This window comes from Oncorhynchus tshawytscha, linkage group LG32 (assembly GCF_018296145.1).
Source record: "Oncorhynchus tshawytscha isolate Ot180627B linkage group LG32, Otsh_v2.0, whole genome shotgun sequence".
NCBI classification, from domain to species: domain Eukaryota; kingdom Metazoa; phylum Chordata; class Actinopteri; order Salmoniformes; family Salmonidae; genus Oncorhynchus; species Oncorhynchus tshawytscha.
This window is the reverse complement of record NC_056460.1, coordinates 12,394,127-12,409,613: the sequence shown is the minus strand read 5'-3', so window position 1 is coordinate 12,409,613 and position 15,487 is coordinate 12,394,127. Positions and strand designations below refer to the sequence as shown.

General features: G+C 44.7%; 1 protein-coding gene across 8 annotated transcripts in view; it reads right to left on the bottom strand.

Moving 5' to 3' along the window:
- LOC112230268 (myosin-10) overlaps positions 1–15,487 on the bottom strand; it is a 100,069-nt gene that overhangs the window by 17,292 nt on the left and 67,290 nt on the right. For all 8 annotated transcript variants that reach the window (XR_006080588.1, XR_006080589.1, XM_042310615.1 and 5 more), the window contains 12 exons: positions 14,791–14,984; positions 14,438–14,559; positions 14,228–14,297; positions 13,883–14,043; positions 13,403–13,511; positions 13,112–13,243; positions 11,278–11,484; positions 7,026–7,163; positions 6,544–6,667; positions 3,533–3,704; positions 489–701; positions 67–211 (listed from right to left, as the gene is read on the bottom strand). Coding sequence is in view for 6 of the 8 variants with exons in the window: in XM_042310615.1 (XP_042166549.1) it covers positions 67–211; positions 489–701; positions 3,533–3,704; positions 6,544–6,667; positions 7,026–7,163; positions 11,278–11,484; positions 13,112–13,243; positions 13,403–13,511; positions 13,883–14,043; positions 14,228–14,297; positions 14,438–14,559; positions 14,791–14,984 (1,787 nt within the window). In the remaining 2 variants the exon portion in view is untranslated. The remainder of the gene's footprint in view (positions 1–66; positions 212–488; positions 702–3,532; positions 3,705–6,543; positions 6,668–7,025; positions 7,164–11,277; positions 11,485–13,111; positions 13,244–13,402; positions 13,512–13,882; positions 14,044–14,227; positions 14,298–14,437; positions 14,560–14,790; positions 14,985–15,487) is intronic.

Below are 15,487 nucleotides of genomic sequence, written 5' to 3'. Positions count from 1 at the left end.
TGTGTGTTGCTACTACTGTCTAACGACGTTATGGTTGGCAGGTGCCATGTCTGATGGTGGACCCACCCTCTTGGCCTGCTCCAAATTCTCAGACAGCTCCTCTAGGGCAGTGGAGTGTCTCTGTCTCATCTCCTGGACCTGAGACTCGTGGTTCTTGGTCTCCTCGTCGATGGCCTTCTTCAGCTCAGCCACCTCCTGCTCTCGCTTGGTCCTGAGAGGAAAGAAAGGAGAGGAGAGAGGGGTTAGAAAGGAAGGTAGACCCATAAAAGACACCTCACTGAGGTGCTGTGTCTCTCCATAGCCCTCATGCAGTTACACACGCAGGTACTTTGCCAAACTATGACAGTGCCACTTTTTCAGTGCGACCCTACACCGGTTCTTTATCCATTTCTAAAAGCACCGAAAATAAACATATTGGGACTACAGTAAACATATAAGCGTATCAGCGCAGCAGAGAGCAGTACATCTGACAAGCAGTGTCCCAGTACCTGAGCTCCTGCTGGGCAGCGGTGGTATCCAGAGTGTCCTCCAGCTCAGTCTTCAGAGCCTCCAGCTCTTCACTGAGGTCCCTCTTGACTTTCTCCGCCTTGTTCCTGGACACCTTCTCTGACTCCAGGTCCTCCTGCAGCTCTGACAGCTGGGCCTGCAGCTCCCGCACAGCTTTCAGAGCGTTGTTCTTCTGTGCCGCCTCGTCATCACCCCTGGTACACACGCACACACAACAAACCAATCAATTCCAAAATCAATTCCAAACAGCAACATAGAAATCGTTAGATTAGCTGGCTAATGCCAGGATACATTCCATTTAAATGAAGAGGTGAGAAATCATGTTAACTGTGGGGCGTTCATCTGAGCAGTGCTTTTATAGTACCAGAGATGTCCAAATGTTAGGATAATTTTGGGTAAAACCATGGTACACAAAACTGGTACATGAAATCACTGCAGATTCTCTAAATCCCCCAAAATTGCTGATCATTTCAAAACCATACAGGCCCTAGCAAGTGAGACTGCAGCGTGGTGACAAAATCCCAGTGAACACAGGGTGGCAGTGTGATCGACCTTACAGCAGGTGAGCTCATGGAGGACCTGTGTGTGTTAGTCAGCCTGCCGTGTGTGTGTGTGTGTGTTTGTCTGAGCAGTGAGTTTCTTGACCGAGTCTGTCTGTGCCTTTCTCTGTCAGTAGAAATACCATTGCGAGCGAGGCCATAGTGAGATTGAATATGTGTTGTTGCTGGCAGTTAGGCTAGATTAAACTATTATTATAATTATTATGGATTCTGACACATACTCACTCTAACGTATCCAACCCTGGATTGTTAATTAGACTAATTCTGTCATTTCTTGTTTTGATTATTCATTATTTGTGTATGTGTATTGTATTTGAGAGACTGTATTATACTGTACTGTTGGAGCTAGTAACAAAAGCATTTCACTGCACCTGCTATAACACCTGCAAATCTGTGTACCGACCAATACACTTTGATTTGACTCCTGAGCCCTGCCTGCACTCCTTAAGACATTCCTGCTTTAGAGCTTCTGAAGAGGCCTGTCCCATTGCCAGGACCAAATAATGACTCCATGTCCAATTTGGTATTACACTGATGAAGCCATGGATAGCAATGTAGCTACTAATGAGTCATTATAGTCAAATAGCAACTGTCTAGACTATGGTAATTCAATAGCCCTACAATTATAAACAGTCATAAAATTCCAACTGAAATACTGTAGCCTATGTAACGGTTTAATCAACTAGCCTATGACCATGTGTTGATTTCAGAAGGTCATTTAGGGTACTGTTTTCACTACAGTCTACACCTGAATTCACTACAGTCTACACCTGAATTCACTACAGTCTACACCTGAATTCACTACAGTCTACACCTGAATTCACTACAGTCTACACCTGAATTCACTACAGTCTACACCTGAATTCACTACAGTCTACACCTGAATTCACTACAGTCACCACCTGAATTAGCTACAGTCACCACCTGACCTCCCTAGTCACCACCTGAATTCGCTAGTCACCACCTGAATTCGCTACAGTCACCACCTGAATTCGCCACATCTAAATGATTGGACTTCCCCTTCATGCCAATGACCTCTGTTGCAGCCAGAGGAGGAGCTCATTAGTATGTGGTCTCAGTTTCCCTAATCAAATGGACTTAATTGAACGTGACCCCAAATGCGTTGCTCATGAATATTCTCCACTAAATTAGGTCTGAATTGGCTTTGGATTACAAAGAATGTTAAATGAACAATCAAGCTAAATTGAGGTAATGCTTGGATGCAAGTTGACACTCATTCTCCTTCTTCCAAGAGACAGGTATTTTTCGAGCCATATCTGGTAATGTTTTCCTTGAGTCCAGCAGCCCTATTCAGAAGCTATTAAAAATAAACGTCTGTGAAGTACAAACAGATTCCGTGACCAATTCCCTCTGAGGTGTGAGACGATCCGTCATGGCTGCCATGCCCAAGCTGAGATTCCTTTTCCTTTCCGTTGGAAAATGCAGTGAGAGACTTGGATGGAGCACATCATCAATCTCTATCAATCTGCCTCAGAGTGTGCGTGTGTATTAAATGACTCTAGTGAGGGTGATAGCCAGCATACCAGCACGCACTGCACTAAGGAAGGCATTAGTTTAGTTTAGAGTGAACCGATGCCACTGAACAACTAAGCAGCTGGACTGTGTGGCTGCTTTTAAATATTTAGGTCAAAGCCAACATGAGGGTATGTGCCCATATGAAAAAATACTATAGTATACTATGGTTAAATAATATTGTATTCACTGTAGTGTTTTTGCAGACTTCACTGTAGTGGAACTAGTAACATAAGCATTTTGCTGCACCTGCTATAACACCTGCAAATCTGTGTATATACCATAGTCATTACTGTAGGTATTTTGTGGACTGTAGTACTTTTGTGAACATGACTGTAATGTTTTTGTGGTCTGTAGTATACTGTAGTATTTACTATAGTATTCTATAGTATACTATAACATTCTATAGTAAGTACTAAACATGATTGAGGTATACTAGTGTGTAATATAGTATTCTACAGTATACTACACAATTCTATAGTAAGTACTGTAGTATTCTATAGTAAACTGTGGTATGTTTTAAAGTATGTGTGTGTGTGTGTGTGTGTGTGTGTGTGTGTGTGCCCGCTGGGTCTCAACTGCTTAGGCCCTGTAGAGTGGACTGTTGCTATGGGGACAGGCAATGGAAGTGGGAGTATATGTGTAGGTGCACATTTAGCCGGTATGGTTTACTGGACCACAGTGGTGGCCGGGCAGGTTGGGCCGGTTGCCATAGGAACAGGTAACATGCACGGTACAGGCTTGCATTGTGGGCAAAGCTTATCTAGTCATCATCTATTCCCCTTATTGATCCAGGTAGCGTTCACATGGTACATCCTCCATTTCATTCGATTTCACCGTTTCAAAACATTTTCTCTTGTATGGTGCAAACTGAACACAACCTATGAACGTTCCTGAGAATCCATTTTGGGGCTGGAGGAGGAGTATCTCACCTGGACAGAGCGGCCTGTAGCTCCTCCTCCTTCTTGGCCAGCTGGATCTTGAGCTCCTCTATCTGGGCCTGCAGCTCAGCTATCTGGTCCTGGAGGTCCGTGGTCTCAGCGTCTAGCTTCCTCTTGGCCTTCTCCAGCTCCTGGCGAGTCTTCTCCTCCTTCTTCAGGCGCTCTGTTGACACACACACACACACACACACACACACACACACACACACACACACACACACACACACACACACACACACACACACACACACACACACACACACACACACACACACACACACACACACACACACACACACACACACACACACAAGGTGGTGGAAAATAGATGTAGGCCCAGCACTCAAAAGTATCCACTCCAACATTCCATTTAAGCAGTAGTAACCAGATTCTTCCGCTTGGTAAACCATTAAGTCATTGTGGTGTCCGAACTGAAATGGAATTCCTATGCATACGCAGAATCACACTACCAGAGAAGTCTTAATCTTATCCAGTCTGTAGTCTTATCTTACAGTTTTTTTCGATTGCTAAACGACAGTGGGCACAACTGGAGTCACATGTGCAAAACTCTAACTACAGTCTGCACTACCAACAGTCACCTGAGCTAAACAGTTCACATCACCTGCAAAACTCATTCCAAGCAACACAACTCTTAACACATGGCACAAAACACGCTCAGTGCAGCCAAACACTATGCACAACCCTCACTGAGATAACACACACTGTCACTCAGAACACACTGAGAGTAAAAACACTAGCATCAAACACCAATACAGAAAATACAAACTTTTCATCTTTAGAGTTTGAACAATTTCAGTGACTTCATACAAAGTAATATTTTCTTCAAAGAAAAGAGTGACATTCTTTCACATGATTTATTAACATTTTTAGAACATAACAATTCTTTAAGGTAAATGAAAATTAGCAGTTTGCTTCAATAGTCTGTAGTAATTTACGGAATTACAGTAATGAGAAAAAAAAAGGTACATACTGTAATTCGAACAAATAATTGAGGGGCTAATCCTGCCTCTCTCTAGCATCAGGCCACAGGTTTTCTTCAACATCACATCTAATGTTTTCTCTTGCCATGCACCTGGGGAAGAACCTTCTGGAGTGCCTTATCCATCCCTGGCAGTCCTCTGGACTCGTGTCCTCACATCCGGCACGCATGGCTTCCAAAAGAGACATTTGGTCATGTGGGTGGTGACCAAACACTTCCACCTCCAGGCAGAGAAAAACTCCTCTATTGGGTTGAGGAAGGGTGAATATGCAGGCAGGTACAAAACCATAAATCTGTGATGTGCTGCAAACCAATCTGTGACAGCTGCAGAGTGGTGAAAAGCAACGTTATCGCAAACTTGGGGGTTTCTTACTGGCTCCCCCTGTTCTGCTGGCACTAGCTGAGCATAGAGCTGTTCTAGGAAAGCTATAAGCCTTTCTGTGTTGTATGGGCCAATGAGTGGTGTGTTGAGAAGCAAACCATCATTGGCCATTGCAGCACACATGGTGATATTTCCCCCCCTTTGGCCTGGAACCTCCACAGTGGCCCTTTGACCTATAACATTCCTTCCTCTGCGCTGTGTTTTGGCAAGGTTAAATCCAGCTTCATCGATAAATACAAATGAATGTGGTCTTTCCAGTGCTTCCACCTCCATTACTCTCTGAAAAACAGTAAGTGCACAGTTTTACTGTAGAAATGCTAGTGTTTTTTTTTACTGTAAATATTTTGTTTAGCTGTGTACGTAACCTCAGACGTCTTACCTGGACATATTGGTATCTTTGCACTTTTACCCATTCACTGTTTCTCTCGAACGGTACAGTGTATAACTGTTTCATTGTAACTTGGTGTTTCTTTAGGACTCGAGCAATAGTTGTTGTGCTGACAGAATTAACATTTTCAAATATATCATTATCAGCCAGCACTCTATCTTGAATCTCCCGCAGTTTTATTGCATTGTTGACAACAACCATGTCAACAATAGCATTTTCCTGCGCATCTGAAAATATTTTTCCTCTTCCCCCTGTTGGGGCCAGCCTTTGGGTCTTGTTGTAAAAATATATTTTAAAGTCAAACTTACTGTAATATATATCTGTGTAAATATTCTATAATTGCAATACAAAATAGATTCCTGTAATGTTTTCATTTACTGTAAGGATGTAACTCTCACCTGTTTGCATGATGGAAAATTCGCATTACAGATGCCACTGTGGATCTTTGCAGATTGGATTGCACCCTCAACCCTGCCTCTCTCAATGAGAGACCATGGTTCATGACATGGTCTATAAGTGAAGCCCTTATTTCATCTGAAATAACAGCTCTTTGTCTTGTCTTCCTCCACGCATCCGCCCTCTCCCTGCCACCCTTCTCCCTCCACGAACCCATCTTCCTTGTTCCATTTCCAAAATGAGTCTTTCTGAGCTCTACCTATATATACTGTAATATGTGTGTGTGTTCACTAACAAGTCTAAAACAAGACACCTGCTTAGCCTTTCAGCTGAAATTGCAATCAGCAGTGTTTGAAAGGCACAAGGCTGAAATCTATTCCGTTTTGAATGTGTGGTTCACAGTTTTGACAGCAGTGTGTTAGCATTTGAACAAAGTGCTGTAAATCCACAGTGTTGTGCAGGTTGTGGTTAAAGTCATGGGATAGGTGTGTAGAGTTTTGAAAACTGTGTTCAAGCAATGAAAAACGAACTAGAGTTTGGTCCACATGAACTGCTGCTGTGCAGACTGTAATTAGAGTTTTGCACATGTGACTCCAGTTGTGTCCACTGTCGTTTAGCAATCAAAAAAAACTGTCATGTTATTATATGCAGTTGAACGTCTGCCATGTTGAGGGAGTTCCACAACTAGTCTTTCCTGGATTCCTTGCATCATCAAAAGGCTTTGGAGAAGAATGCCTGACAGGAAGGACCTTGGACCTTCTCCTCCAATGAAGGCAGAGAAAGAGAGCAAAGAATCGAGGAGACCAATCGAGGAAGAGCCACAGTGAAGCCTTTACCTTCTAGGTCGACCATCATCACCTCCTGCTTGTTCTTGACCTTGCCCAGGTTCTTGGCCTTCTCCTCCTCCTCCGTCAGCTGGGAAGTCATCTCGGCCACACGGTCGTCCAGCAACTTCTTCTCCTGTTGGGTGGAGAGAGGAGAGGAGAGATGTTTTCTACAACAGGGATCTGCAATGTGTGGCTTCAGAGCCGCATGTGGTTCTTTAGCGTCCCCTTCATGGCATCTTCTAATAAATAATTTGTATCAGATTAAGATAATCTTAAACATCTCTACTATCAGGGCTCTATACAAGTCTAATCCCTAATTTATGTTTTCCGCTTCAATCAAACGCACAGGGTTCCGCATTCAGTGTTGGTGCGGACAGGAGGGGACATTCTATAATGCCTATTCTGGTTTTATTCGAGAGGACCTAGCAGATGGTTGGACGATGTGGAGGCAGAATGTATAAATTAGTCTTAAGTGTGCCCTCTTCTCTGACCTTGAGGAACTTGGAGTTCTGGTCCTCCAGCAGTAGAATGTCCTCCTCCATCTTCTTGATCTTGGCCTCGGCTGTCACCTTCTCCAGCTGAAGCTTCTGCCTGGCTGCCTCCTCTTCATCTAACTGCTCCTCTAGATCCTATGGATAGACAATGGACATATGTTCAACCAACAGAGACACTCAGTATCTTCAGCGCAAGGATATGTATTGCAATGCTGAAGTTACCAATAGTTTTAGTCAGAATGAATTCCATCTAAACCAGGGGTGTCAAACTCAAATACCCAGTGGGCCAAAATGTAAAACCTGAACAAAGTCACGGACCAACATTGAACAAATTAACCTTTTAATATGGACCCAAACAAGTTTTGCTTTAACATTGAATATGGAACAAGCATCGCTTATTACCATACAATATATAATTTAATAGTGGAGACATGCAAAATCAAATTTCAAATGAAAAAACACATCAATGGCATTCATTTATTAAATAAATAAAATTTAAATAAAAATTGTATGCCTCTTTTCTATTTGCAGCCTTCTGATTTAAATACCAAAATAAACTTTTTCCACTGGCTAATAATTTTACAAATAAAATGATAATAAATCAATCAACCATTCAAGCCCATGCCTTGTAGCAAGAAAAAGTGCATAAAGAAAACGTTAATTATTGCACACTGGTCTAATCTGATGTGCCCAAGCCAGATACCTGGCATCTCTTCTTGGATGCTAGTTCATCAATGTCTGGGCTCAAGCTCTGAGCTGAAGAAATCCTCAGTATCGAGCGAAGATGTTCATCAGTCAGACGTCTCCTGTGAGTTGTTTTGGTCATCTTCATCGAGGAGAAAAGTTGCTCGCATAGATAAGTGCTGCCGAACATGGAGAGCATCTGAGCAGCTTGGGTGCGGAGCTGAGGCATTGTGTCAGGGATGAACCGTGGAAACTGTGCGGCGCCCACAGCATCATACTTTGACTTCAGCGTGTCGTTGCACTGGAGTTCAATCAGCTCCATTTGGATGTTGGTTGGTGCATTTTCCACATCAACTGCGAAGGGATTACTAAGCAGTTCAAACTTGCATTTCTGGGCATCGAAGTCGGCAAATCGCCGGCTAAACTCAGCGGCGAGAACACTGAGTTTTTCAGCAAACTGTGCGCATGGGAACACGGCGGTAGAGATCTGCGCTTTTATGGATTGGCAGCAGGGAAAATGGCAAGGGTTTCCTTGCAGCATCTGATTCTCCCACAGGCACAGTTTAGTTTTGAAGGCCCTCACTGCAGCGTACATGTCTGTGATGATGCGCCCCCGCCCCTGAAGCTGCAGGTTCAGCGCATCGAGATGGCTCGAGATGTCACAGAGAAAGGCCAGCTCACACAGGAACTTTTGCTCCCGGAGCTCTGCTGTATCCTTCCCTTTGGTTTCCAGGAATTGACATATTTCCTCACGCAGCTCGAAACATCTGTTCAGTACTTTTCCTCTGCTTAGCCATCTCACCTCTGTGTGATACGGCACGTCTGCGTATTCCGAACCACACTCCTCCAGAAAAGATTTAAACTGGCGGTGATTTAGACCTTTGGCTCTTATAAAGTTAACTACCTGTGTTACTGTGGTCATAACATGTTCCATCTTTAGGGCTTTGGCACACAGTGCTTCCTGATGTATGATGCAGTGGTAAACAGTTAGCTCACCTGCACAGTTCTCTTCCCGCATCTTCTCCCGAACCATGCCCACCAGTCCACTCTTTTTACCGCACATCGCTGGCGCACCATCTGTCGTTAATCCAACGAGTTTATCCCACGGCAGCTTTATTTCAGTTACACATTTGGAAACCTCCTCAAAGATTTCCTTTCCTGTGGTTGTGCCATGCATTGATTTGAATCCTAATAGCTCCTCCGTAACACACAGATTTGAGTCCACTCCACGGATGAAGACTGACAGCTGAGCAGTATCAGATGCGTCGCAGCTCTCATCCACAGCGAGGGAGAACGCAACAAAATCTTTTCCCTTTTCCATCAGCTGGTCATACAGATTGGTGGCAAGATCACATGTGCGATCAGCTACTGTGTTCCTGCTCAGGCTCACGTTTGAAAATGCTTGTTTTTTCTCTGGGCATACGAGGTCACAAACCTTCATCATGCACTTTTTCATGAACTCTCCCTCATTAAAGGGCCGGGCTGATTTTGCGATCTCTGCTGCCACTATATAACTAGCCTTTACAGCAGCCTCGCTTTGTGATGTGGCTTTTTTAAACATATTCTGTTGTGAAACCAAACTTCTTTTCATCTCCTCTACTTTCTGGCTCCTTTGAGTCATGTCCAGGTCCTTGTATTTGTCATGGTGTTTCGTTTCATAGTGTCGTCTAATGTTGTACTCCTTACTTACAGCCACGTTGACTCCACAAACAAGACAAACAGGTTTGTCTTTTACATATGTAAACAGATATTCTGCCTCCCACTTGTCCAGAAAGCTCCTGTTTTCTGCCTTTCTTTCGCCATTTTTGGGAAGGGTTAGCTCGCTGACAGTTGTAGCGTCTATGTTGCTATGACTACTGTCACAGAGGAGAGAGCGTTTCTGGGTCCTGTCCTGATTGGCGCGCGAAAACAGCAGAGCATTATGGGATTCGTAGTATTAGTGGTGAATGCGCTGTATAATACCGGCGGGCCAGCTCTAGTAGTAATTTGGTATTGTCTCGCGGGCCAAATATAATTCATTTGGCCCACGGGCCAGAGTTTGACCCCCATGATCTAAACCAACATTAACTCATCAACTGATTTTGTGTGTGTGTGTGTGTGTGTGTGTGTGTGTGTGTGTGTGTGCTAGCCTCTCTACACTGGCTTCCTGTCAAAGCAAGGGCTGATTTCAAGGTTTTACTGCTAACCTACAAAGCATTACATGGGCTTGCTCCTACCTACCTCTCTGATTTGGTCCTGCCGTACATACCTACACGTACGCTACGGTCACAAGACGCAGGCCTCCTAATTGTCCCTAGAATTTCTAAGCAAACAGCTGGAGGCAGGGCTTTCTCCTATAGAGCTCCATTTTTATGGAACGGTCTGCCTACCCATGTCAGAGACGCAAACTCGGTCTCAACCTTTAAGTCTTTACTGAAGACTCATCTCTTCAGTGGGTCATATGATTGAGTGTAGTCTGGCCCAGGAGTGGGAAGGTGAACGGAAAGGCTCTGGAGCAACGAACCGCCCTTACTGTCTCTGCCTGGCCGGTTCCCCTCTTTCCACTGGGATTCTCTGCCTCTAACCCTATTACAGGGGCTGGGTCACTGGCCTACTGGGGCTCTCTCATGCTGTCCCTGGAAGGGGTGCGTCACCTGAGTGGGTTGATTCACTGATGTGGTCATCCTGCCTGGGTTGGCGCCCCCCCTCGGGTTGTGCCATGGCGGAGATCTTTGTGGGCTATACTCAGCCTTGTCTCAGGATGGTAAGTTGGTGGTTGAAGATATCCCTCTAGTGGTGTGGGGGCTGTGCTTTGGCAAAGTGGGTGGGGTTATATCCTTCCTGTTTGGCCCTGTCCGGGGGTGTCCTCGGATGGGGCCACAGTGTCTCCTGACCCCTCCTGTCTCAGCCTCCAGTATTCTTAGTGCAGTAGTTTGTGTCGGGGAGCTAGGGTCAGTTTGTTATATCTGGAGTACCTCTCCTGTCCTATTCGGTGTCCTGTGTGAATCTAAGTGTGCGTTCTCTAAATCTCCCCTTCTCTCTTTCTTTCTCTCTCTCGGAGGACCTGAGCCCTAGGACCATGCCCCAGGACTACCTGACATGATGACTCCTTGCTGTCCCCAGGCCACCTGGCCGTGCTGCTGCTCCAGTTTCAACTGTTCTGCCTTATTATTATTCGACCATGCTGGTCATTTATGAACATTTGAACATCTTGGCCATGTTCTGTTATAATCTCCACCCGGCACAGCCAGAAGAGGACTGGCCACCCCACATAGCCTGGTTCCTCTCTAGGTTTCTTGCTAGGTTTTGGCCTTTCTAGGGAGTTTTTCCTAGCCACCGTACTTCTACACCTGCATTGCTTGCTGTTTGGGGTTTTAGGCTGGGTTTCTGTACAGCACTTTGAGATATCAGCTGATGTACGAAGGGCTATATAAATAGATTTGATTTGATTTTTGTGTGTGTGTGTGTGTGTGTGTGTGTGTGTGTGTGTGTGTGTGTGTGTGTGTGTGTGTGTGTGTGTGTGTGTGTGCGCGCGTGCGTGTCCATGCTGCATCCATATGTGCATATATGAGTCTCTCTCTCTGACCTGGATGTGGGACTGCATCTTCTTCTTCTCGTTCTGCATGCTCTGGTTCCTCTCCTCTTCCTCCTCCACTCTGGTCTCCAGGTCGTGGAGGATCTCCTCCAGCTCCTGCTTCTTAGCGGCCAGGCGGGCCCTCATCTCCTCCGCCTCGGCAAACAGCTCCGTCTCCGCCTGCAACTGCTCTGCAAGGATATTCTTCTCCTCTAGGAGCTGTGGGGGACACAGGAGATAGAGAGCAAAGTTTACCTACGCTTCTTTTCTAGATGTTATTCGATTAGAATGTCAAAAGGTCAAATCTCCTCAAGTCTACAAAAAAGGTGCTCTACTAGAACCAAAAAGGGTATTTGGCTGTCCCCATAGGAGAACCCTTTGAAGAACCCCTTTTGGTTCGAGGTAGAACCCTTTTGGGTTCCATGTAGAACCCTTTCCACTAGAGGTCGACTGATTTTTCAACGCCGATTATTGGAGGACCAAAAACCGCCGATACCAATTAACCGGACGATTTTTATATATATATTTGGAATAATGACAATTACAACAATACTGACTGAACACTTTTATTTTAATTTAATATAATACATAAATAAAAATCTATTTAGTCTCAAATAAATAATGAAACATGTTCAATTTGGTTAAATAGTGCAAAAACACAGTGTTGGAGAAGAAAGTAAAAGTGCAATATGTGCCATGTAAAAAAGCTAATGTTGAAGTTCCTTGCTCAGAACATGAGAACATATGAAAGCTGGTGGTTCCTTTTAACATGAGTCTTCAATATTCCCAGTTAAGAAGTTTTAGGTTTTAGTTATTATTATAGGAATTATAGGACTATTTTTCTCTATACAATTTGTATTTCATATACCTTATAGGCACTATAGTATTGCCAGCCTAATCTTGGGAGTTGATAGGCTTGAAGTCATAAACAGCGCTGTGCTTCAAGCATTGCGAAGAGCTGCTGGCAAACGCAGGAAAGTGCTGTTTGAATGAATGCTTACGAGCCTGCTGCTGTTCGGTATTTTATCTAATGGGTGGCATCCTTAAGTCTAAATATTCCTGTTACATTGCACAACATTCAATGTTATGTCATAATAATGTAAAATTCTGGCAAATTAATTACAGTCTTTGTTAGGAAGAAATGGTCTTCACACGGTTCGCAACGAGCCAGGTGGCCCAAACTGCTGCATATACCCTGACCCTGCTTGCACAGAACGCAAGAGAAGTGACATAATTTCCCTAGTTAATAATGCCTGCTAACATTCATTTATTTTAACTAAATTTGCAGGTTTAAAAATATATACTTGTGTATTGATTTTAAGAAAGGCATTGATGTTTATGGTTAGGTACATTGGAGTAATGACAGTGCTTTTTTGATTGATTGTTTTTTATAAAATAAGTTTAATGCTAGCTAGCAACTTACCTTGGTCCTTGCTGCACTAGCGTAACAGGTAGTCAGCCTGTCACGCAGTCTCCTCGTGGAGTGCAATGTAATCGGCGTCCAAAAATGCCGATTACCGATTGTTATGAAAACTTGAAATCGGTCGACCTCTCCTTTCCACAGAGGGTTCTACATGGAACCCAAAATAGTTATACTTGGAACCAAAAATGGTTCTCCTATGGGGACAACAGCAGAACCCTTTTAAGAGTGTACTACTCAACTTTCAAACCCAGTGGCCGAACTAGTACTACACAGCATGAACTACGGAAGCCAACTACATTAACAATGGCTGGAGTAAGTTCACATGTTGTTTTATGTTCGGCAGTGCATACTTCAGAAGAATAGCTAAATTGAGATGTAGAACCATGGTAAGGGGATCAGGTAGAGCTCCAGGTAGTAACTCACCTGTTGGTGTTTCCTCTCCATCTCCACCAGCTCTCCCTCCACCTTGCTCTGTCTCTCCTTCACCTTGACCAGCTCATCGTCTTTGGCCTGCATCTCCTCCTCCTGCCGGGTCACCTGGAGCAGAGGTTTCACCTGGAAAGGAAAAAGGAGGAGGGTCCCATCAAGGTCAGGGGAGGGAGGAAAGGAAGAAGGGAATAGGATAAGGTGTAGAGAAATGGTCATATGCATCCTGTTAACAGAGGGTGTAGATGTGGTCTCACGGCACGCTCCATCAGTAAAACCCCCACTCACCTTGGTGAAGAGTCTCCACCACTGCCAGTGGCGCAGCTTGAGGTAGGCAGCACAGTTCCTCTGGAGGACCTTCAGAGCACTCAGCTGCTGCTGCTTCTTAGCAAACGCCCTGAGGAGAGACATAATTAAGAGACTGATATCACATACAGCTTTACTTTAGCTACTTAACTTGGCCACAGCTGTATCCCAAAACATAACACATACAGTATCATTTTGACTTTATACAGTTTTAGCAACTTCATAACTTATCTGTACTTATGCCCCATTTTTGTGAGTTGCATTGAAATCAAAGGGCATGAACATGCCTCAGTAATGAGGTGGACATTTAAACCTACTTGACTGAGTGATAGGGGAGAGACAGTGGGGCTGCTGAGTCATGGTACTTACTATGTAAAGTGATTTGAAGTCTGGAAGTCTGGAAAGTCTGGCTATATAAATATGAATTAAGTTATGAATCAATAATTAATCCTAATGACTCACTTGCGTGCCAGGTAGCCGCGGCAGACAGACTGGAAGTAGATGATGATGTCAGTGATCTTCAGGTCTCTTTCCTCCTCCAGGTGGGCCAGGACTCCGGTCCTGAAGAATATCTTACTCTGGCCGATACGGAACAGGTTGGGGTCCAGTTCCAACGCTCGGATCTGTTACAATACACAGGAGAATACGAGTAAATGAGGGAAGTCAGCATGCAAATCAGATATTTTTTGTTTGTTATTTCTATCATTTTAAACAGGCTGGTGCATTGATACAACTCATATTTTCATGAGTTTCAACACTTTTGCTCATTGTGTTAGTTAATTAATAGATAACATTGGAAGCCCTTACCATCCTCTCACAGGCCTGTTTCCCATCCATGAAGCCCTTGGGTATGGCATTAGGGGTCAGGATCTCGTACCTCGGATAAATAGAGAGGTTTTAGGAGTTAACACACGGGCATATACCCAGAGATCACTGTAAGTGAGGGCAGTCTAGTCTGCTCACAGTGAAGACAAAGAACACAAGCACAATAGTTATGTGTTCTGTTTCCGTGGTTACCTCTGTCTGAACTCCTGGAAGACGATGCGGTTGGGGAAGCCCTGTCTGCAGATACGGATTCCCTCCAGAACTCCATTACACCTCAGCTGGTCCAGAACCAGATGGGGCTCCAGCTTACCAGCCTGACAGTGATGAAGTGAAGTGTTATAAATAAATAATACAAAAACTGGTACAGGTGTACAAGCAAAGACTATTACTTATTAACCTTGTGTCTACAGAAGGTCGAGCAATATATACTCAGAGAAAACCCTGAAGTTAAGAGATCAATTCAAGTCTCGCCCCTTCTGTGGGATTTAGTATAGAACAGGTATAGTTAGACTGACATGTAAAGTATGACAGGATATACTACTCACTTTCTTCTCGTGGTTGGGGATAATACAGCGGACGAAGTTGGGGTTGGTGTTCCTCAAGGTGGCCATGAGCTTGGTGAGGGACTCCTTGTAGAGCTGGCCCACCGTGCGGAACATGCCCTTCTTGGTCTTGTAGGTGGCTCCGAACGTTGTCTCTGCCATGCCCGCCACCTGGTCCAGGCCCACGATGCGGTCCACTGGCGAGGAGAGAGAGGGAAGGAAAGGGGTTAGAAGAGGGGGTCGGACTTGGAGACAGACAGACACACAGACTGACAGAGACAGACAGACAGACAGACAGACAGACAGACAGACAGACAGACAGACAGACAGACAGACAGACAGACAGACAGACAGACAGACAGACAGACAGACAGACAGACAGACAGACAGACAAGCAGGCAGGCAGGCAGACAGGCAGGCAGGCAGGCAGGCAGGCAGGCAGGCAGACAGACAGAGGAAGCTGGGAGTAGCAGCAGCCAGCAGCAATGTGTGTCAGCTAAAGGTGTCGACAGATGAGGACCTCTAGGTATGACTGGCAGCCTCTGTGGACTTGTGGGGACGGGACAAGGACAGGGCTAGAGGATCACCTAAAACTGTAGCCCCGGACAAGCACAACTGATTCAACACGCCAAGTAATCATCAAGCCATCGATGAGTTGAATCAGGCATTTTTATCCGGGGCTACAACAACGAGGTGTGCT